The 25,026-nt window shown below is 44.4% G+C and overlaps 1 protein-coding gene across 3 annotated transcripts in view; it reads left to right on the forward strand.

The window, feature by feature from the left end:
• The window catches only part of SH3PXD2B (SH3 and PX domains 2B), a 298,381-nt gene that overhangs the window by 159,419 nt on the left and 113,936 nt on the right, over positions 1-25,026 (forward strand). For all 3 annotated transcript variants that reach the window (XM_077472772.1, XM_077472773.1, XM_077472774.1), the window contains exon 4: positions 2,678-2,754. In XM_077472772.1, coding sequence (XP_077328898.1) covers positions 2,678-2,754 — 77 coding nt within the window. The remainder of the gene's footprint in view (positions 1-2,677; positions 2,755-25,026) is intronic.

Raw genomic sequence — 25,026 nt, forward strand, 5'->3', positions numbered from 1 at the left:
CTCACCTCTAGGCTGGGAAGCCTGAAATAAAAAATAAAAAAAAGATTCTGGCTTTGATCGTACTGGCGAGTTGGTAGAAGCACCGGAGGGCGGTGAGGGGTGGGGGGCGTCTATTGCTGGGTATTTCAGGGTATCACCGAGTATGGCTGGGTATCTCTGAGTATGGCTGGGTATGGCAATTTATGGCAGGGTATTACAGAGTATTGGCGGGGTATTGGCGGGGTACTACAGAGTAATAGCAGGGTACTGCAGAGTAATGGCGGGGTACTGCAGAGTAATGGCGGGGTACTGCAGAGTAATGGCGGGGTACTGCAGAGTAATGGCAGGGTACTGCAGAGTATGCACTGGTATTGCAGAGTATTGGCAGGGAATTGAGGGGTTAAATTCGGTGAGCAGCGATGTGGGCACTGCAGATGCAGCCCACATCGCTGCTGACACCGATCTCTTTCCCCTCCGCTGTACCGATCGGTACAGAGAGGGGAGGGAGGAACAGGCGTCATAACATGACGCCGGTTTGTTTCCAAGTGATCACTCCGTCATTTGACGGAGCAATCACATGGTAAACGGCCGCTATGAGCGGCCGTTTACCGCGATCCGTGATGCGACCCGGCAGTCACGGATGCTCTCGAGTGCGCACACCTCGTGGCACGTGAGAGCAGAATTCTGGGAGGCCGTTAATTAACGGCCTCTCAGAGTTAAACAACCCCCCTGAAGCCGTTAATCGGCAATGGGCAGTTGTTAAGTGGTTAAAGCTAGATCACTAGCTATATAGGTGAGGTGAATATAGTGGTGTATACTGCAGTCAGGGCACAGACAACAACCACTACACAGCAGCAAGATAGGAAATCAGCCAAAAACGATTGGTGTGTACTGTGTTGGAGGTACACAGAACACCCACTGCTTCAGATGCTAAGTAACACACTACACGAGGCCGCCTCAAAGGCGGCCTTATATAGTGTGGGGCGTGCACTACACAGCCTGAGCTATGATTGGCCACAGGCAGGATGCCTGTGGCCAATCATGGCTCTCGTCGCTGCCGGCGCTGCGATTGGCCAAGCATGCGGGGTCACAGTGCATGCTTGGCCAATCATGGGGCAGCAATGCACTGCGCCACCGCAGTGCATTGTGGTCCGCGCGCGCGTCACTCGAATTTTGACGCGAACGGCCCAAACGTTCGGAATTCGCCGATGTTCGAGTCGAACGTACGTTCGACTCGAACACGAAGCTCATCCCTAGCAGTTACATTGGTCCAGCTTGGACCATTGTAACTATGCATATACCATACCTGATACCCCTGGAAGCTAGAAATCACTGAAGTAGAAACCGTTATAACAGTGATCTCCACATGCTTCCGAGTCCTGCGCTGAAGGGCTGCCCTGCTGCATCGTGAACACAGAAAGTTGGGGGAAGCTTATGGCTTGCATTCATGATTGGACAATAGGCAGAGCGTGATATTGCCGCTATGCCTTTCCACCCCTCTAATCAGAGAATGCTTTGCATTTATTCAGAAAATGCAATGTATTCTCTGTATGATGTCTGTGCTGAGCGGCCAACCTCCTGTGTGTAGAATGCAGCAGGGCAGGACTCGGAAGCAAGTAGAGATCACTGTAGTAGTGGTATCTACTTCAGCGATTTTCAGCTTCCAGGTATGGTATATTCATAGTTACATTGGTCCAAGCTGGACCAATGTAATTGTGTATAAAATGCCAAACCTTGAACTCCTCCTTTTTTAGGCCATATGAATAAAAGCAGACCAGTATTATCATCTGTCAGTGGTAAATGGTTGGTCCAAACCTCTAACTGAAACCTGACAGCTGGACAGCTTGGCCTTTTGATGTAAGGGGGAAAATGGATCTAATGGCAGGATCAACAGGTAGCAAAACTATCTTACAGGGAGCAAAAGCAGATTTGCTTTTTTGACAGACTGCATCATCTGTGTAATTTTTATTTTTTTATTCGTTTAACCACTTGCTGACCGAAAATGTTTTTTTGACCCCCGATCTCTTCATAAAGAGGACCTGTCATCCTTCTTTCTGTTACAAGGGATGTTTACATTCCTTGTAATGGGAATAAAAGTCATAAAAAATAAAAATAAAAGGACAATGTACATGTAGAATAAGAAGAAAAATGTAAAGCGCCCCCATCCCTGTGTGCTCACTCAAATTACCATGTAATTGGTGTTCGCACCATATATGTGAGATATTGCTTTGAACGTTAGAGAAAAAAACATTCATTCTATCACTAAACCCCCTCTGTAACTCTAAACAGGTAACCTGTAAGGGCATTCCACTAGCGTGCGCAATTTAAAAGCATGACATATTAGGTGTTGATTTACTCTGTGTAACATCATTTTTCATATTATACTAAAAAATTGGGGTATATATTGTGTTTTCATTTTTATTTTAATGCAATAAAATGTATGTATTCCCAAAAAACGCTGCACAAATACTGTGTGACATAAAAAAAAGTGCAATGATCGCCATTTTATTCCCTAGGGTCTCTGCTAAGAAAAAAAATATATAATGTTTGTGTGTTACATGTAATTTTCTAGCAAAAAGAAAAACAGATTTAAACTTGAAAACAAAAAGTGCCAGAAAAAGCTTGGTCTTCAAGTGGACTGTGGAATTGTGCATCTGTATCAGTCATAGAAGCTCTAATGTTTCTTTATTTCTGTTAGGAAAAATTCTGTTCCGGAGAAGTCACATACGTGACGTAGCAGTGAGACGGCTGATACCCATTGATGAATATTGCAAGGTGAGTTAAATCTTTCTAAAGGGACTTCCTGAAAACCAGGAATAAAGGGACAGTTGTGACAACCATACAATGGAAATGGTTATCATGAACCATTTTGCAGCTGCTTCAAAGGGAAACTATAATGTATGAGTATTTTGGGGTTTTAGAACTGTTTATTACTATATGTATACAGTCATTACTTTATAAACATTAAAAACACCATAAAAAATTCCCAAAGCACTATGGATTATCAGGCAGCAGAAACTGTCTGTCTGATTGAAACTTTGACTGCAGCTATGGGATACGGGATGATTTACATTTGTATATAAATTTCAGCTTAAAATCGTATTAGACAATCAGCAGTTTTTTTTTTTTTTTTAGCTTAACTCATTGAACACAATAAAGTAAATATTCCCCCAGTAACTATTTGTTAAAATTTGTATCTCAACACTTGCAGTTTATAAACTTTTAATATTGCTGGCTCTTGCTCTCTGTGTTGCTTCCCTGAACTTCCAGCCCACATAGGAAATAATGACACTAAACACCTTGATTTAAGAGTTTCGCAAAACAGCTACATTCAAGACATGCATGATAACTGTCACAAGAGCTTGTACTCCTAACTGAACCGTGAAACCATCAAATGGATGATGTCATAACTCCTCACGCATGCAAGACAATGGCAGCTGCAGAGGAAACAGAGACTAAGATGTCCTCTTCCTTGGCTGTAATGGAGAGGAGCATTTTGTTTAAATTTAACACCGAACAGCGCAGTCTGAAGTCTGTTAGCTTGGAAAAAGGGAGGGAGTAGCAGGGGATTGCCTTGCTATCCTAGGCTATGGAGCTGTGTGTTTCTGCTGATGCGCACAGTGTAGGCCAGCCTTTATCTACCAGGGTGCCGTGGCACTCTGTGGCACCTTTTGGGTTCTTTAGGGGTGCCTTGGCAAAATGTCTCAAAATTGTAAACAAGCCAATGAATGAATGAAGGCTGCCTTTTTGTTAAAGTTACAGGTTTTTATTGTGCAGCATTACAACCTTGCTCACAGTGTGGGTGAGCCATTGGCATCCTAACAGCAAATTACATAATTGGTAGAGAGAGGGAGAGAAACTGAGGAAGAAAGGGAAATGCTAGAATACCAATTCGTACCACTGTGTGAAGGTGGAAGAATAAATCACCCCTAATGTTGGGTGGCACACATGTGTGGATGCAACTGCGATATGTAAAATTAATGGTTTAGTTTCATATATTTTAGAATGAGGTGCCTTGAGAATGTGCATCATTTTAAAGAATACGTTGAGAAATGCTGGTATAGACAAACACAACTCTAGTCCTTCCATGTAGAGGTGCCTTCTTAGCATATTGCAAGAGAAAAGAGCCACCCTGAAACAGGCAACTTGGGCAGAGGTCATAGCACCAGCTTAAATTGGAATATAGGCAGGAATTTAAGGATTTAAAGATAAACAAGTGATCAAGATAAGTGATTAAATCTGCTGTTTTAAGAGCTTACCATTGATAGCTCATCATTACAAAAATACGCTTGTAGCATTTTTCACTTCACACAGCTTTACCGTTTTCCCCTTGAAGTTAGTTTGCATCAAAGCAAGTAAATCAGCTATCCCTTTATAGGTCTTTCCACATTCCTCTAAGTCAGCGGCACCTCGCTCTGTCATTCATTGGAGGTAGTATTGTGAAGCCCAGTGTTTATGTGTGGGGGATTTGGTGACGATGGGCGCCGTGACACATATTTTGATTCTAATGTATTAAGAACCATTGAAGTTATTGTTGAGGTACAGTATAGGCAACTCACCACACATGGTTGGCTATTATATTTATTATTTAATGTGGGATGTGCATGTGTTAATGTTTTTACTTCTTTTTTTTTTTTTTTTTTAATCACCTTTGACTGAGGTATCTTCAGTTGTCGGCTTGAATGGTTTCTTTGCGTTGAAAGGATACAGAATTTCATATTGCCAGAAGTACTCCTCCTTTTTTGCGTTCGGGAGTAGTGGCAAGATATACGTGAGGGTATTCCCTGTGGGTGCATTTCGGGTAGTTTGGAAGTGGATTTCCTGTACACACAGTATATCAGATTTATGCTTGAGTGCCTCAATCCACATTGAGCATCTCTTGGCTGGATGGTTGAGACCTCTAGCATTAATCGATAGGCATTTTATAGTCATTGTTATGTTTCAAGGTGTGTAGTGTGGCAACGTACTGACTGCGACCATGTTATCTGTCTGTCGTCTTCTTTATGAGTGGATATTGCTCTATGTCTGTAGGTGTCATTCCATATGTACTTGTAGAATATCTTCTGTAGTTGTTGGTGACCACGGTGCTTAACAAATGGTAAGAAAACGGAAACGTTAAAGAGAAAATAAGAAAAAACAATAAGAAAGGGATTCCTCCTTATGATCCATGTGCAGTGGTAGCTGCTACTGGTGTAGAGGCAAAAAACCAGGGAGTTGAGAGGTGCCCCCTGGGTCCAGAGAGAGTTAACTGTTATGGCGTATGCTTATTATCGAGAGGTCCGGCATCCTTTTTGGTAGACCTTTTCCTGGTAACTTCTTGCCAGTCATCATGAGTTGGTCTGTGTGAGGGAGATGTTGTCACCCGTGGGTCTTGGGGGGAGGGGGGATATTATGTCCCACTGTCACAGTACTACAAGTCCCTCATCCAGGGTGGAGACCAGTTTGGTGTCCCCATTGTGTGTTATCAGGAGTTTTGCAGGGTATTTCCATTTATGAGGTATTTTATGATTTCTCAGCGCTTTGGTTATGGTAGCCAAGTTGCGGCGTTGCTGGAGGGTGTATTTGGACAGGTCAGGTATCAGAATAATGCCCGCAAATTGGGGTGGTTTATTTTCCTCCCTACGTGCAGCGTTCAGGATTTATTCCTTTATGTGTTAGTAATACATTTTAAGGAGAACGTCCCTGGGGGTGTTTTCTGGTAGACTCTGTGAATCCTGTCAATTATTAAGTCCTGTGACGTTAGGTTTGGGATCAGAGCTGAGAAGAAAGTTTGTGCGTATTGGAGCAGTTGTGTGGCTGGGACAGTCTCGAGTATTTCTCTCATTTTGATGTTTTGTCTTCTGGAACTGTCTTCCAGGTCTGCCACCTTGCTTTTCAGCCAATTTATTTCTTCGTTATGCGATGTATGCCCATCTACCAGCGTGTTATATGAAATGGAGTAGTCCACAATTTTTTGTTCCATGTAGTCTACTCTACCCTCTAGAGCATTTACTTCTTTTTGACAGGTTCTGATGCCTGCTGTGAAATCTGCTTGTAGGGATGCTTTAAGTGACAGTAGCATTTCTTTAAGGACTGTGTCTGATACTGGCTTGTTGGAGGTAGGGTAGGCTGCAATGGGGTTTGGTGCCTGCATTGGTGTGCTTTTATTAGCTTCTGTGTCCCCGCTTACCTCCATGCCTTTGTCCTGGTGAGGCTTATCCGGAGATTGTGTGCTCATCTTTTGTTTCACAGGGCTGCTCACTGATGGGCTGTCTGTCCCCGAAGAGGAGCTGCTGCTGCCTGTGTGGGCTGTTTGATTTATGTGCCCTGGTATGGAGGCTGCCTGCTTTCCTGGTGAGAGCGGGGTGTGGAGGCTTTCGCCGCTGCCACCATCCATGTTGTGAGTGGCCGTGCGGCTGGAAGAAGCTAGGTAGCTTCTGCGGACGAGGGCCAGTAATCTTTTTTGTTCCTTGGCATGTCCGTTGGCTGCCGAAGGCTTCTCCGTGGGCGCGTCTGTGCAGCGTGGGATGCTGGGGTTCTCGAGTTTTTCCGTGATCTCTGAGGCCGAGCGGAGCCTGTCTCTTAGGCGTCCATTACGGAGCTCAGTCGCAAAGCCCCCTTATGTTTTTACTTTCTTGAGCTGTGAGGGGCTGACTTATCCTGTATGTTGTGAAGTGTAGAATTAACAATTAATAAATTCTTGTTGATGTGATGAGTGACCTGGAGGTCCAGAGATTATAATGACAACGTTTTCATAGTTTTATGATGGCAGAGGGTGAAGGTATTTTGTCTAATTTTATATACATTTTGACATATACTGTATAAATGTTTTAACAAAGGATTCATGGCATTTTGTAAAGTTAGTGGAAGCTTTTTAATCCTCATCATTTAGTATTATTGTAAAGCTTAAGTTTACAACAAAAAACAAAGTAAGCACTAGAGACATTATGTGTGTGTGCGCGTGTGTGCGTCATGTCTCTTGTGCATCTGCTTTCTAGTCCATTAGTAATCTTTCTCCCCTGATGCCCCCAGCACTGTAAGCTTCCCATTATTATAAGCTGTACTATGGCTTCTATGAATGGAGGAGCTTATTTAGGTAAAGTTAGGCTTAAGCTATACAGCAGTCTTTTTACAACAAATGTGACTGATGACAGAAATGCAAAGCATCAAATTGCTTAGTGGTATGTTTAACTCAGTATGGGACATGTTGGGCCTCTACATAGAGATCACTGCTTTGCCACAGAGAGCAAAGGTTTCACTTTGCAGCATGCTGGCAGAAGATGTTTTCTTTTTTTGTGACATTGAACACCTATTGTTTTGATGCATCTGGAATGTATTTAGCTGATTTTGACTGAAGGTTCACTTTAAAAAATGGGAAAGAAGCCGTAAAAAGGAGAGAACCTAAAGTACAACTAAAAGGGAGTTTTCCATTCACTCCCTGTCCCATAGCCAAAACAGTAAATAAGAGGAAATCTATTCAAAGTGAAGGGATCCCTGATTGTCACCAGAACTGTCCCAATTGCAAGATTTCCCTTCTATTACTGTTCTGGGAACCACCCACAATTTCAAGTTTTCTTTCTTTTTACCGGTAAACCTGACAAATGGAGAAGGCAAATATCTCCAGTGGGGGGCACAGACCACAAAAAAACCTGATTGTCCAAAACTAAAATAAAGTTTTACCTTGTTATACTTTAATGCTATCGTTCATGCAGAAAAACTGGCAGATTTAGGGGGTGCATCACAATATTTTCTTGGTTTTATAAGATGTGTTGGAATTTTTTTTTATTTTTTTTTTTATTAAAGAAATCCTTCATTCACAAACTCACACATTTTACAGTAATTTGAAGCTCAGTCACTCAGTAATTGAGTATGGCAGCATTTTATGTCGAAGACACGTTCATTGGTGACAATCTGTCTGCATTCCCCTCCTATGGTTGAGCTACAAGTTGCTGAAGAAGTATGGCTTGTAGCAACAAAAGCTAACATAAGGCTGTAACACAAGTTTAACCTGTGGTGCAAAAAAAAATATCACTTGGTGATAAATCACCAGTGACTATAACAATTACTGTAGCCACAAATTGCTAGCATTAGCAATTTTCAGTAGAGCAGAATCGTTGCTACACGATCACCCATTTGACTTGTCCCTTATGCTTTCCTTGTTGGCATGTAATAATGTATATGCTTCCACTATGTGCATTATGACATCTGTTTGCTGGGACCCATCTGAACAAGTGTGTACACTACCCATTCCATGCCGAAGTGCAAAGTAAAAAAATATGTATTTGTCATGCAGCTAATTATTCCTATATATTTATTAATATGTTCTTAAATGGTCATGTTTTAAATGTGTATTTTGTCCAAGGTGTGTAACACATGTCCTACAGTGAATGAGTTTGAGGCTGAGCTGCCAAAGTAGACATCATTCAGCCTTTGCCTAGTGCTTGTTCTGCTCTGGCATTCTCTTATTTATTTTACTAGAATACATCTGTGCCTTAAATTGCAGTGTAAGGGATTCCGGTAAATCTTTCCAGATTTGTTATAGGCAGTATGCAGGAAATCCATGCAACAAGCATTTGTGATCAGGAATGATGCAAATCTACTCCTCTGTGTGTAGGTGAAGAAACTATAAGATTGGTAGTTGTTCAAATGCTTTATTAATACCAAAGCCATCTCTCTTTCTTTCTCCTCCCTCAAACACAGACTTTGCAGGGGGTGGGGGTATTAATACTTGTAAATAATCAAATTTAAATATAAAGCACTGACACTTTCTTTGCTGACAGCATTGGATTCTTTTCCCAGTTAGAAGAGTCCTTTATTTAAGAGATTTTCCATCATGCTGGAAATTTTAAACATAAAATTTTACAATTATCCTTTCTGTAAAACCTACACACGGCCCAATTACCGTATGTGACACTGTATAAGTCAGTATTATGTTTGCTTTGGTGAAAAGGGATATTTGAATATTTTATTCTGTGTATGAAACGCAACTCTAAAGGGTCAATTTTACCCATAAGTAATGTTTTAGTAATAGTTGGAGCCAGGTGGGATGAGTCAGCTCCTGGCTTCTTATACTGTATGTCTTGGATACTCCTGCAGAGAGATCACTTTGCCATAAATTGTGAAAATTGTCTAAACAACTGATCAACGCATGCTTGTTCAAGGTTAATGACTCACCAAGCAGCAAAGCAAGGATTAGTTTGGGAAGCCTCAGAATATAAATATGTCAGTATTGCCAGCTTCCAAAAACCTATCCTGAGGTTCCTTTTAGACTGTACCTGTCTCTACCTAGAGCATACACATTCCCTGCAGTTTTTCCATTTTCCTGAACATGCATTGTGTAAACCCAGAAAACGATGTATTCAAGGGAACGCTGGTGGAACTTGGGTAATTGTCAGAGGCTGGTTAACAGTGAGTACTTCAAGCATGCTGTGCCAGGGCAGAAGAGATACAACTAAGAAAAAACGGAATATTCCTATCATAATACTTAGCGTAATTTTCCTTTCCTGATGGATTCCACAACAGCAACGTGTGGGTATAGTCCCGCCTCCATTACCCTATAGGGCACTACTCCCATAAATCTTTGCTCCCTGCCAAGTTCGATAACTAGCCTACTCCAGCCATTTGGGAGGGAACTCCTGCTGCCCTGGAGTCCATCGGGAAAGGAAAATTACGGTAAGTATTTTGATAGGAATTTTCCATTTTCCTGACAGACTCCATGGCAGCAACGTGTGAGAAATAACTCACCATACACACCCGAGTGGGCAAAAATGCTTAACTAAAAGATTTATTTAACACTGTCAACCAACAGAACTTTCAAACCAAAATTAACGGAAGATAAAGTTGCCAGCTCAACACAATAGTGAGACATAAAAGTATGGATCGATGACCAGGAAGCTGCTCTGCAGATCACTTCAGGTGCAACATGACGTGAGGCCGCCCATGAAGTTGAGAGACTTCTAGTAGAGTGTACTCTAACCGCCTCAGGAGGATCCATGCCCTTCTCTCTGTAAGTCCATTAGCCTGGATCACCCAAGGAGCGATGGATCTGACAGAAGCCTTAGAGCCTTTGTTTTTTTCCATGGAACAGAACAAAGAGAGAGTCCGTCTGACGAAAAGAAGCTGTAACATCCAAATATTGCTTTAGAGTAACTCCCACATCAAGAGGGTGTGGATCCAGACTCCCAGCAGAATTGAAGTTAGGAAGTGTGATTTCCTGGTTTTCATGGAAGACTGAGGTAACCTTGGGATTTGTTCCTAGCATCGGAATTAGGACTACTCTATCCGGAAAAAAAAATGAGAAAAGGTTCCTTTGAACATAAAGATTGGATTTAGGAAATTCTCTTTGCCGAAGTTACGGCTATCAGGAAAGAGGTTTTGAGTGTTAATTCTCTGACTGAAAGTGATTTGTCAAGTTGTGAAAAGAAATCCAGAACCAATGGAAGATCCCATTTGGGAAATCTAGGTTTCCTCTGTGGCCTAAGCCTGACTGCTCCTTTGAAAAACTGTTGGACCAAAGGATGATTGATGTGATCAATGTATTTCTTTATATAATATCATTTTTTTACATATTTTCCTACGTATGTGAATATGGTAGTACATAAAGTCCCACATCTAGGGGGTTTCTCCATTTTTCTATCTTTCTGGGGATGTGGTACACCTTTTATAGCAGATTTATTTCAGATAGCTCTGTTTGACCAAAGGATGATTGGCCCAATGCGACTCCAGATCAGGCTGAAATTGCTGACACCTGAACACAAAGGGAACTGACAGTGAGATATCCAATCCTGTCTGAAAGAAACTTAAAACATCCTGAACTGCGAGAGTACTACAGGAGCTAGACTTGGAAGACAAACTTCGTCCAAATCCTCTCATATACCCGATTGGTACTTCTTCTTCTTGCACTAAGTAGAGTGGGAATAACCTCTTCAGGGCAGTCTAACGACTAGAACCTTCCCCTTTCAAAAACCAAGCCTTTAGGTGCAGGTGATCCGGGCAAGGATGTAGCCTCGACCCCTGAGACAGAAGATCTGGTCTGAAAGGTAAAGGAATCGGATCCCTGACACTGAGGAGTGTTAGGAGGGGAAACCAAGGCCTGTTGGGCCAGTAGGGAATTATGGCTATCACCTCTGCTGTTTCTGACACGAGTCTCCTCAGGAACTGAAGAATGATAGGAGTTGGCGGGAAGGCATAAGCCCTGTGGAACCACCATTTCTCCGTCAAGGGGTCCACCCCATAGGCTTGAGGATCCCTGTACCTCGAGTAGTACATCGCCAGTTTCTTGTTGCAGGGGGAGGCAAGCAAGTCGACTTCCGGGGAGAGCCCAACGGAAAGGAAGTCTGCCTGGATGCTTTGAACCCCCGGAACATATGTCGCTGTTAGATCTTTCAGGTTCCTCTTGGCCCAGCTCATGACAGGTTCCACCTCTTGGAGAAGGTATAGGCTTCGAGTACCCCCTTGCCTGCTTATGTATGCCACTGCTGTGATATTGTCTAGTCTGCGTAGGGCCGAGGCTCCTGAAATCAGATGACGAAAGGCCAGTAGAGCCTGGATGTTCGACAGGATGTTGTCAACACTCCAAGATGTTTGACACTGTTCTTCTGGGAGGAAGATCCCAGGTGCCCTGAGCCACTTCTGCCAGGCAGTGGGTGCCCCAGCCCCTGTTGGCATCCGTTGTTATAGTTGCCCACGAGATGGGAAGAATGGAATGGCAGTTGCAACGATTTTCCTGCTGGAGCCACTACGGAAGGGAGTTCCTCGTGGCTGAGGTGATCCAAATCTGCTGGGCTTTGGTGCCTGTCCACTGATGAAGGAAACCCTTCTGAAAGGGCCTCATCCTCCATTGCGCCCATCTCACCATTGGAATTGTCGCCACCACAGTGCCTATAATTCTCAAGCATTGGAGAGCATGGAGATGAGAGGCAGAGAGAGCCGGACGGATTCTGTCTCTGACTATTGACATCTTCTCTTCTGGTAACGAGATGGTGCCTCTGACTGTATTGAATAGGGCCCCTAAAAACACCAGGGACGGAGACGGGTCTAACTGACTCTTCAAGTTCAGGATCCACGCGAATTCCTGTAGGGTGGAGATGACCTGCATTCTGTATACTAGGAGTTGCTCCTTGTCTTGAGCCAACAGCAGAAGGTCGTCTAATGGAATGGAAAAGTCCGGCGGCGGACTCAAGTCCGCCGGACAATCCGCCCGTGTGTAGGCTCCGGCTGACTTTTTTTTTTTACCCAAAAGTTCGGCAGACTAAGGAAGTAGTTTTGCACTCCAATCTTTCCACCGGACTTGCATTTTGGCAGACAGTACGGCCATGTGTGTGCCAGTCTGCCGTACTTTTGAAATGAACAGACTTTTAGCGCCCGGAGAAAAGTCCGCTCATTTTGAGCGCATCTCCAGGTAGCCGGGACCATCGAAGGAGGCGTCGCTGTCCCCGTCACCTGGTATGGACTTAAAGGGGAATCCCTACGCCGAAAAATCGCATGGGGTCCCCCCCCTAGGTCCATATCAGACCCTTTTCCGAGCACGCTACCCAGCCGGCCAGGAAAGGGGGTGGGGACGAGTGAGCGGCCCCTCCTCCTGAGCCGTACCAGGCCGCGTGCCTCTTCCCGACAACCCTGGCTGTTGGTTGTCTGGGTCTGCGAGCGGGGGGCTTATTAGAATCCGTGAGCCTTTAATAAGGGGCCCCCGGATCCCGGCCCCCCACCCTATGTGAATGAGTATGGGGTACTATGTACCCCTACCCATTCACCTGTGAAAAAAAGGAAAAAAAACACAACACACAAGGGTTAAAATAGTTTATTGCACAGCTCCGGGGGTCTTCTTCCGTCTTCGGGGGTCTTCTCGCCGGACTCCTCCGCTATCTTCTGCTCTTTAGCTAGCTCTTTCACTAGCTGAGGAGCCCGGCTTTCTTCTTCGCCTCAGCCCTCTTCTTCCGACGTCGGGGGTCTTGTCCCCCTCTTCGGTTCTTCTTGCCGGGCCACCGCATCTTCTAGCTCTTTTGCAAGGTGTCTTCTGTCGCCATCTTCTGTTCTTCTCATCTGGAGATGTTGCCTCGTCGCTGTCTCCGGTCACTATGACAGGACGTGCGGCGACTTATATAGGGACATCGCCGTGGGGGGACATCATCCGGCGATGTCCCTATATAAGACGCCGCATGTCCTGTCATAGTGACCGGAGACGGCGACAAGGCAACATCTCCAGAAGAGAAGAACAGAAGAACCAAAGAGGGGGACAAGACCCCCGGAGCTGTGCAATAAACTATTTTAACCCTTGTGTGTTGTGTTTTTTTTTACTTTTTTTCACAGGTGAATGGGTAGGGGTACATTGTACCCCATACTCATTCACATAGGGTGGGGGGCCGGGATCCGGGGGCTCACGGATTCCGATAAGCCCCCCGCCCGCAGACCCTGACAACCAATGGCCAGGGTTGTCAGGAAAAGGCCCTTGTCCTCATCAACATGGGGACAAGGTGCTTTGGGGTGGGGGGGCGCGTGGCCCCCCTTCCCCAAGGCACCCCCCATGTTGAGGGCACGCGGGCTGGTACGGCTCAGGAGGGGGGGCACTCGCTTGTCCCCACCCCCTTTCCTGGCCGGCCGGGTAGCGTGCTCGGATAAGGGTCTGATATGGACCTAGGGGGAACCCCCACGCCGATTTTTCAGCGTAGGGATTCCACTTTAAGTCCATACCAGGTGACGGGGCCAGCGACGCCTACTTCGCTGGTCCCGGCTACCTGGTGATGCTCTCAAGATGAGCGGACTTTCCTCCGCGTGTGTGGACGAGTCCGTTCATTTCAAAAGTACGGCGGACTTAGTCCGCCGTACCTAGTCCGCCGCAAAAGTACCATGTGTGGGCAGGTAGCTCGTTCGGAAAGTCCGGCGGACAGTCCGCCAGACTCTTCTGGAACCATAAAGAGAGGAGAGTAAATTCCCATGCCTCACTGGTTGACTGGAACTTTGATAACGCTTTCTTGAAGTTCCAAGCTTGACCTGAGGAGACCGGCTTGACAGTCCAAAAGTCTTGAATCGATGCCACCCAGACATGACAAAAGTGGAAAAGATGAGCCCCCACGTGACCTGTCTGAGTGGGCCCAATCTCAAAAAGATTTAGTCGGCTCCCTCTCTTCTTTTGAATCACTTTTTGCAGACTTCTTGAAGGATAATTGTCTTTACTTACAGGACCTGGAGAATTCACGGCTTGGTTTGTAACTGCGAGCTTCCCTAGCTCGTTCTTGATACTGTCTTTTTGGGAAAGATCTTCCTTGGCCTTGCAGGCCCCGATCCTGGGGAAGGAACCCTGACTTCCCGCCAGTGGCCCGGGTAATAGCCTCATCCAATTTGTTACCGAAAAGAGAAGACTCCTCAAAGGGGATACGGCACCATACTTGTTTTGAAGCTGGATCAGCTAGCCAGGGACGTAGCCACAGGGCCCGCTTTGTGGTTGCAGAAGAGCATTATCCGACATATAATGTCAATTGAGGCCTCCCCCAGAAAGGCAGATGCAAGCCTCAATTCCTGGATAGGTGAGCTTTTGGCCGTATCTTCCGAGATATTTCTGAGTGTCTCGTCCACATTATCCGCCCATACCTCCATGGCCTTGGACATAGCTGCCAATGCTAAAGCTGGCTTACAGGCCATACCTGCTGTAAGGTACACCCTCTTCAGGTCAGCATCGATCCGTCTGTCCAGAACGTCCTTAAAAGATACTGTATCCTCCACGGGAAGCGTCACATGTTTTACCAGCCTTATCACGGCTGCACCCACCAACGGGGCTGAAATGTTTCACTTCTTCCTCCTTGAAGGGATAGAGCTTTGAGATTTTAGAAAGCATGGAGTTTTTCTTTTCCACCTTGCCCCATTCGTCTGTGATGATTTCGCCAAGTTCAGCAATAAATGGAAAATTAACCCATTCCTTCTTTAACTGTTTAAAGAATTTTGTCTGTTTTGGAGGGAGCGGCCACCGGATCCTCCCAATTCAGTGTTTCTCTAATAGCTTTAACTAGAGGAGGAAGCAGAGCAAAGTCAAATCCCACACAGGGACTATCCTCATCAGTCACTGTCAGCGATGGCAACTGAAGGGTGGCTATGCAAAGAGAATTCCCAAGTATCTTGCAATTGTGTCTCCCTCACTGGAGAATACAAGGGCTCTGCAGGAGGAACATAGGACTAATCATTAATAGTTCTAAGTGATTCCTTAACAACACTCTCCACCAGGGATTTAAGTTGCTGGTATGTATTTTCTCTTTCCTTAGAAGCCTTAGCGTAGCAGATCACACAAAGAACTTGTACTCTACACCCCCAGCAGGAATTGGCTGAGTGACTGGAGTGAGCCATCGAGGAATGAGATCATTCCTGACTACGGTGTCCTGATCTTGAGGAGGAACCGTAATGTTTTGATTTGGAAGAGTAACGCCGGTGATGCGATTTAGCAGAGTCACTTCCTCTGTGAGAGCTGAGCTGTTGTTCTGACCTGGAGGGGCTGAAGGAACAAGAAAAAAAAAACACAGGAAACACAAAATCAGGAACACAATAACCAAACCAGATACACCCCTCCTAACCACCGGTCCCTCAGGTGGTGAAAAAACAGCCCCAATACCTTTTGTGAGGGGGCTGGCCACAGGCAGGCGGTGGAGAGTCCATGTCCTCAGCGATATCCATCCAAGCTGAAAATGACATGGGGATCAATGCAAGGGACAGGAAAGGCACAGCCCCCCTGTCCCAGAGTTCCACTTACACAGGAGCAAGGGGAAGTCACCGCAATAGCCTGCAAGCATTCCCAAGTTTTGCAGGATACTTCCTCAGTTTAAATAGAGTGCCCCTGTGACATCACCGCCGTGCCTGTGCACATGCGCGATTAGCGTTATTTTGCCGCCATCGCGCACGCGCGAAACCAAACTTCGATTTCGTGCCGCATGTGCAGTACGGCCGAAAACGAAACTAGAAGTGAAATGGCGGCTGGAGCCGCCATGCCTGCCTGTCATACAAACAGACAAAGAAAAGATACCAACAACAGGAGAAATATAGGAACATAAACTGCTGCCATGAGGAACAAAAGAACATCTCACCACTCCCACCACAATCGTCAAACGGGCCAAAGGTAAGACAAAACGACACCGGACTTTCCAGGGGCAAAAACGGTCACCTGCTAATAGCTGGTTATCCGACCAATGCGCCACCTTCCTGCCAGTGGCCCGGGATACTGGCTTCTTCCTAGCGTCTCTTCCAATGGCCACTCCATACCCTGCTAATAGCTAGGGCTTAGCGTAGTAATGCGACTTTCCACTCCCAGAGTCACAGCTTGGCCAACCTTGATCGTGGGGGTGAAATCTTCGGTTAGACCACTACTAGGTCCTCTGGAGGAGGACAAAAAAAGAACACGGCTGTGGGCAGGGAGCAAAGATTTATGGGAATAGTGTCCTATAGGGTAATGGAGGCGGGACTAAACCCACACATTGCTGCCATGGAGTCTGACAGGAAAGGAGCTTTGAGACTATAGTATAAATAAATGGATTTTAATTCTGACAGAGTAGAATTGTAGAAGGCACTCTTGGAATGATTACTGTGCAAGAACTTTTTATTAAGCAAGCAGCTTGCTATGGGGGCACCCGAGCAGATTCGGAGCTCCCTGTATCCATTCAGAAACGGAACTGCAGTCTGGCCCCATCCCCTTTCTCTCCTCATTAGCTGACTGACTTTGACAGCAGCGGGAGCCAATGGCGCCGCTGTCTCAGCCAATGAAGAGCGGAGTCCCAGGCAGGCGAGTCAATACTACAATGTCGCTGGATAAAGATGGGGCTCAGGTAAGTGTTAGTGGGGATGAGGGGGGGGGGGCTGCTGCACACAGAAGGCTTTTTATCTTAATGCATTAAAGGGGATGCATACATGCATTTTCTAGATGCGTGGGGGTGCCATTAAGAACAAATGGCTCCCGTGTGCATCTGCAAAAGGCAGTTTTATTTATTTTTTTGTGCAGGGCGCATACCTGGTGTAAACAATACCTAAAAGGCAGTATGTAAGGCAGAGTTCAGCAGTCAGTAGGTTGTGATGCGGAGTTGCCTTGTGCCTGTAGAAATCAGTGAACAGTATGTACTAGCAGGAATAGGGCAGTATGCAGTGGTAAGCCAGTCAGTGTGCTGTATGGTAGTGTCAGTCAGCAGGAGCCTCTCTCCTTCTGCCACATACTCCTTCATTGAACATGAAGGGAGAACTGCAAGATTGCTCTCTGCTTCTTCGGCTGCTGGATCAGCCATAGCAGCCACCTGCGCAGTGTAGGAGTGGCCACACCTCCGGTCCCGCCCACCACCTCTAGCTGCTGGGAAGGGAGCATTCCATATAAACTCCGTTGAGTGGAGCTACTTGTGGGAATGCCTTCACAGATTTGGCTTCAGCCTGAAATTTATAAAATGGCTTCAACTTCTCTCAGTCCCCCACGGCACATATTCAAGTTAATGGCAGAATCTCCCCTCCCTTCTCACTCTCCCGCAGCATGCGCCAGGGATGCCCCATCTCACCCCTGCTCTATGCCCTTACGGTCGAGCCCCTGGCTATAGCCCTTAGGACATCAGACATCAAAGGTTTCCGCTGTGTCCAGTTGATGGAGGTAATTGGCCTCTACGCTGAGGACATGCTCCTTTACCTTGCTGGTGCCAGTCCCTCACTCCAGACTAATCTACAAATGATCACAGCCTTCAGGGCATTCTCTGGGCTTCAAATAAATTGGACCAAGTCCAAAATCCTCCCTCTAAGCATAGGCGTCCCCACTACTGACCAAGCCGCACTTCCCCTGCTTAGAGCAAGTACCATTAAGTATCTGGGTGTTCACATCTCCTGATCCCTTCTAGACTACATTACCCTCAATATTGAGCCCCTATTTGCTACCTTAAAAACCAAAACACAGGTATGGTCCCATCTCCCTCTTGGGGTCATGGGCCGAATTAACCTAGTTAAAATGTTTCTTCTCCTCAAATTACTCTACGTTTTCTGGCAGTCCCCGATATACCTCCCCCACGTATATTTTGATCCACGGAATCTATCCTTAACATGTTTATCCGTTGGCTCCTCTCGACACAAATTATCGTGGCAAGTCCTCAAATGCCCACTGCGACCACCACCACCTACAAACTGAAAACATGTTGGGAGTCGGATCTGGGCACTGTGAGAGATAAGGACTGGGAGGAGGCCCTTGCTAACTGCAAAATTGTTTCTCCTAAACTTTCCGACCGCCTCACCCAACTATATATCCTCCGCAGATCGTAGCTGACACCCTACCGCATCTCCAAATTTAGACACAGACATAATCCCAGCTGCCGCTACCCTAACGCCTCCTTTCATTTCATGTGGACCTGCCCGCCCATACAGGGGTTCTGGACCCAGGTGGTCCGGTTCCTTCACAAGCGCATGGGCTCCTTGCTGTCCCTCTGCCCCCGTCAATGTGTGCTGGGACTTCTCTCTCTCTGAAGGCCAAAAATACCTAAATATATTTTTCCAAGAAACATTATTCCTTGCCAGGCTGCAGATTGCCAAGACGTGGATGAGGGGGGAGTCCCCCCCACACTACAGCAATGGATTAGAGCTGTCCATATCACTCTCCCCTATAAAAAAAAAAGTACTCTACATCGACAGGGGTTGTCCTAACAAATATCACAAAATATGGGATAGATGGCTGGGGGAGGCCTCCACCTGCGATGCAGAAGGTTTGTTGTGCTTTCCTTTGGCAACTCCATGGCTCTCTCACGAACCCCCCTCCCGGCCTCGCATTGTTCAGCTACCCGATGACCTTGCTATGCAAGCTCCTTCCTACTTATTGTATGCTCCTATGTATGTCAGGTGGATTGGTCCGTAAATGTAGTGCCTGTTGCACTATTTACCTGTGTGTACATGTGTTTCTTTTATGCTCAGTAAACGTTGTTTTGATTAAAAAATGGAAATGCCTTTTGTGTCTGTCCTTTGACAGAGAACAACTCTTTGACAATTCCCTGGAATACTTCATCACTTCATCCCTTCATCCCTTGTTCCAGTCTATGTGGGGACTCTGCTTCTGGAGTTGTGTCCGATTGGGGGTTCCCAAATCTTTCAGTGAACCCTGTGTCCTTGGGTACTGTTGCATCTCCTGTAGTACCTAGTAACATTTAACAACCCTCTTCTTGAGATGGGCTCCCTGATATACAAGGTTGACCAAAACTGCTGTTCCCTACCTCAACAAGGACCTTGCCCCTTGGTGTCTTTTGGAGGTTTCTGCCATGTTTTCTGGAATGGCATCCTGTGACTACCCTAGTACCCTTTCCAGGCATCCTTATTATGGGATGGTCTGATTGCCTTTCCTAAAGCGGGTCAGTTTTTAGACCCCAGCAGTCAGAACCCTTTTGAAGGTCCACATATTTGCAAGCTTCGACCAGATAGGCTTCTACAGGTGCCTTCTAATGGTATCTTTCAGGCCACTAGAGAATGGGAATATTAATCCTAAATCTCACTAAAAAAGCCTATACCCTGAGTGTCATTGGATCCTTCCTTGACTGGCAGAAAACTTTCCCCTTCTTCCCCATCAGGGGCTTGTAGAATGGTAATGGAACATCCTCTTAATATAGTCTACTCATCTCACCTTCGGGGGCTGATAGGATGGTAAGAAAATAATCTCGCAATATAGACTATCCATTTCTCTTTGACTCTTGATCTATTTTAGCTATATCCTCTATCCCCGGGGGCTTTGGACTTAGTCTGAAACATCCACATGGTCTTTATACAGAAAGTCCCTTTGGGTGAATGGGGGGGGGTCTCTACTCCCTGCTTCGGGAGAACTCTACTTGCTGCTGTATACCCATACCTTGTCATGGTCTTTTCATCGGAAGATACCTTTTGTGAGTTGGCTTTTTGACCTGCATGCCATTGGACATCATCTTAAGGTTTTACGACCTTCACCTCCGGGAATGCTTTGAGATTTTTCTCTGACAGGATAAGTATCCTAGTCTCTGTGCTGGACAAAGCTCAGAGTACTACTCTTGACTCTTCATTAGACAGTGCATTAACATCTGGCTCTCCTCAAATGGTTTCACTTTTCAGTGAGTAGTTTGTGCACTTGGGTGCTGCTCAATTCCTTCATGGCAGGAAGTAATCATCTTTGGAGGGCTCTGTGCTTTCCTGGATTGTCAGCAGGCAGGGCATTGTGGGATGCTCCACAAGTTCATCCTGCTGAGGATAGAGTACATCTGGAGGCCTTTGTGGAACCCAATCACCCAGAAATAGGTCCTCCTTCCATGGCTGATCTTGTACTCTCCTGAGGAAGTTCCAGCAGGTGCCTTCCTTAGTTGTGTCCTTTAATCTGGTAAATGTGGTTAGCATTGTGGATGCTTCACTGGACTTGGCTGGGTCAGGAGATTCTTATAACCTGTTCTGTGCTCAAGGTTAGGCGGGTTCTGTGGAGTTCTTATGTCAGGTCCCATAGACATTTCTGATTTGTTTTAAATGGATGTTTTTTGCTTATAGTCTTGTCCATCTAGTGTTTCCTTGCACCAGTTTAGGATTGTGGTATACTCTGCATCCCTGCCTATTCCTGTGGTAGTTTTTTGTGTACCTCACCCTCTTTTTCAGTAAGGTTGACTTCAGGGTTTGTACTCTTGGGTTCTCTACCAGTCTCAAGGGTGTTTTTAGCTGTCCTTTTTGGAATATAACATTGTGGGAATTTTGACCTAGGTTCTCCCATTTCAAAATCTGTTGCCCTAACTGGTCAAGCTTGTTCTTCTCATGTAACCTTATTTTTATTTTTTTCCCCTGTTGATCACATCACATTGGTCTATATTTTACCTTATTGAGTTATGTTGTTTCTACCCCTCTTGGTGAGGTTTAGGTATTTACATTTGCTCGGTTCAGGCTCAGCGTTCCCTTAACTTTACACTTGCTTCAAAACATGCCTTCGGACACACTTTTTTTTTTTTTTTTTTTTTTTAAGTTCTCTGAACGCCAGTCAAAGCACCTGTCGCAAAATAAAATGGTTCACTTACAGTCCTGTTTACACCTTGCGTGTGCTTTTCTTAAAAAATTATACCTCATGTTGCTTCCGTGGTACATCAAAGCATCCATAGAAGTCTATGACAGCTCCTTACCATATGGTTGTGATTTTTCCTGAGCCTGACAGCAGGTTTCAACGGGTCGCAGGACTGCAGAATGCACTCCAGTGATCTACAGGAGAACAACAACCAATCGAGCTTTGGGTGTACGTCTGCTTTAAAGCTTCAAAAAAGAATCGCGAAGCATCATCGAAGCACCACCAAAGCATCAAAAACACATAAAAGAATCATTTTGAAACGGTAGCCGCTTTAATGTGTGACGTTGTAGCAAGTATAAATGAGCCATGTCATTCCTCTTGGCAATGATCTCTTTTGTCTTGATCTTACAAAAAAAGTGGCCTTATGCGATTTGCATAGCCAGTACCCCAAGGGATATTTGAGATATACCAAGCTGTGAAACAGTGTAATATCAATAAGTTTATTAATCAAAAAAGTGTATTTGATACATAACAAGAGACATATACTGGTAATACATAAGCAAGTTGCTAAATCAATTAGAAATGTGTCAATAGTAAACTTGCGACTTAAGTAGCTTTGGAGAAAAATGCTGACATGTTTCGGATGGGGGCGCGCATATCTGCCGCACGCCGGGTACCACAGCAGCTATTATGGACAAAATGCGGGAGACATGCGCTCCCCCATCGTCAGTGGTAGGCGTGCAGTCTTACAGCCCAATTGGTGGGGTAGTTTTACGACGCCATGGTACGCTTGTGCTCCAACATGGAGTGCTGCGCCCAGGGCTACCCGCGCCGTCCTGTCAGAGCTCTCTATGCGGCCGCTGAGTTATGTGCCAACAGGCACTCCCACCGCCCCCACCAGCATCAGCTGTGATTGTGGTCCAACTCCTCCAACTCACAGCTAATTCATATCACCTTACAGGGTGATATAAGGCATGCACAGGCTGCAGTCAGTATGCTGCCTGTTGCATGCCGCTTTGGATCTATACACTGTGTAACATTTGGTGAGTGATTGCACCCTACTTATTTTTATGCCTATTGAGGACAACCCGTTCCCATATACTTATTTTATTTATACTTTCTGTTGTCCAGACTATCCACCAATGCTGCTTTATGCTGGTGTTTGCGCTGGGTTAGATTTTCCCATACCTTCCTAGCTGAGAGAGCTTGTTACCATTGCAGCTTCTGACACTTTTGGCTCAATTCTAATACCATCCCATCAAAGCGCCTATTTGACATCAGGCACTGCTTTTAATTATTGTGGCAATCAACAGTATTATAATCGAACCCCCTGCTGGTATCTATTGGTGTTAATGCTTGGCTGGTATGTATCAAACATTTTACTATGTACAACTTTTCTGCAAGATTTCTGTACATTTAAATTTACATTTTGCTGTACTAATTTCAATCACATTTGCACTTTTAGACTCTGTACATACGAGATAAATCATATGCCTATGAAAAAGGATGGTTGGTCCGAAACATGTCGGCATTTTTCTCCTAAGCTACTTAAGTCGCAAGTTTACTATTGACACCATTTCTTACTGATTTAGCAACTTGTTTATGTATTACCAGTATATGTCTCTTGTTATGTATGAAATACACTTTTTTGATAAATTTATTGATATTACACTGTTTCACAGCTTGGTATATCTCAAATATCCCTTGGGGTACTGGCTATGCGAATCGAATAAGGCCACTTTTTTTGTATTGTTTCTTTTGGGATTGATATACCGGCTTTATGTAGATCACCAGCCTGCATGCATTATATTGATTTGTCCTGATCTTAGGCATCAGGTTGATTCTCTGTGTTTTCCTCTAGGTCATTTTGCAATTGCCCCTGTCTTGCAGGTGGCTTCTCATTTTCTGGTTCATATTTGGGCTTTGGTCTTTAAGGTAAATCTGAGTTGCAGAACATTTAGTCCCTTCCCATAGGCCTGTCAGTTGGACTGCTTTTGGGCATCCTGGCTGTTTTTTAATTGCCTTGTCCCTGAACGGATAAGATCATTTTTTTTATTTATTTATTTGCTTTTAAAACCTTTTTCTTGGAGTACATTAAGAGATACAGGTCCCATTCGTGTGTTTTCTTGCCCTTAGTAATGATTTCTCCTAAATCTGAGGCATTCTGATTGTGGAGAGGATATACAGGCGCTGGCTTACAATTTGTCTGTTTGCTAGTGTCCCAACCTCCTGTAGGCGGGTTCCCTTAATGGACTCCCAAGAATACATTTTTGCAACACACTTATCAAAGTGATATAACAAAAGCTTTCAGTGTGGTTTTTTTCTGTATACTTGATCTCTGCTTCAAATATTCAGTAATTTCTTTCACGAAGATTTCACCTTTTGAAGATAAAGCTGACATATTTCTTGCATTAGTACTTCAAGGTTGCCCTCAGTCTCTGCTTGTATAAGATGAACATAGGATATTATCTTAGCTTAGTTCACAGAAGGGGTCCAGGATATGCGATCTACCATAAACCTACACATTTCCTTTCCAGTCAGTGCTCTTTTTTTTTAAAGGGACTAAATAAAGAGCCATGTGTGCTCTTAATGGAATGAGTGGAAATCTAAACTAGTTACGACATATTGGAACTGCTGGGAAAACTGCTTAGCAAGCCTGTTAATAAGGGTCTTTTTGAGGTAAAGGATTGTCTTTTCATTAGTCATTTAACTTTTGCACCTGGTGCTTACTGTTAAAGAACGAGGGAAAGAAGAAATTAAATGTGCTACAAAAAAGACAACAGTGGATTTATAAAATAATTTTTTCGCCCAGGTTCGGTAAAGTAATTTTTCACCCTTTTTATTAGGAATCGTCTAATGTTTAAGTTCCATCACCCCAAACTTTCTAAGAAGGAATAGACTACACATTTGGGCTCCATGCACACTAGAATTTTTCACCGGCTCAAAAAAGCTAGAAAAAAAATGCTGATAATAGCATTTTTGTGCCAGCTTCTAATGGCATTTTAGTAGGATTTAGAAGCTGTTAGGAGCATTAGCCTTTTTCTTAAGTTTTTGCAGTATATGAAGGGAAAAAAAACAATGAAAAGCAGTTAGTTGCATTTTAGTAGCTTTTAGAAGCATTCAGCAAAAAATTTTCTTCTGCTCCTAGACACTGAAGCTCAAAAAAATGCTAACAGCCTAAAGTAGGGTGCATGAACACATAGGATTACACTATTTAGCTTCTAGGAACAAAATAAAATGCTAATGACCGCTTCTAGGAGCTTAAAAAAAGCTCTAGTGTGCATGGAGCCTAAGCTGTCTTTAGACTAACCCATTATTCCCAGCTAGCCCCCAGTTTGATGGGGCAGTCAATTTTCAAATACAGCAAAGAATAGAACTCAGTAATAGTACAGTCTAGGGAAAACATGCCAAACTCAAAGCAGTGGGCTGAGTTGAGTGGAATAAATCTTCCAAGGACCATAATATGTATGAGGGCTGCAGCAGCATAACTCAGGAAGAAGATTGTAGAACTTTGGTAATTAACAATAAAGCAGTAATTGCACCTTACAACATCCTAGCTCATAGAACATTTAATGAAATATCAACACATGGATGAAATACGGACAACAATGCATCTCAATGGAAAAGCGGATGTTAATGGATGATCATCAATTTACATCCGCTTCCGTCCACATCCATTTTTTGGAACAGATCAAAGCCCTATTTTTTACACTAAAAAAATGGATGGGAAGACGAATGTAAATGTACTCCAAAAAAGGTTTTAAAAGCAAATAAAAAGAATTTAAAATTATTTTTTTCTCTTGTCAAGGACATTTCAAATTTTTGGTTTACATCATTAAAAATAATTTTAGTCCTGAGGATTACTTAAAACCCCCAACCATTATATATTTTCGGAAAACAGACCCCTAGAGAATACATTTGGGTTAGTTCCATATTTTTAGGCACATCATAGTAGCACAACAGTTTATAAAAATGCAAGCTTTTAGTAAAAAAAAACAAAAAACATTAAAGTTAATTTTAGGGCACACCAGCAAAAATCTTTTGGTAAAAGTTGAAGTTGCACCAAATAAATAAATACCCAACACATCAAG

Source organism: Lithobates pipiens, unplaced genomic scaffold (assembly GCF_037356315.1).
Source record: "Lithobates pipiens isolate NorthernLeopardFrog02 unplaced genomic scaffold, aLitPip1_a1.2 Scaffold_8, whole genome shotgun sequence".
NCBI classification, from domain to species: Eukaryota; Metazoa; Chordata; class Amphibia; order Anura; family Ranidae; genus Lithobates; species Lithobates pipiens.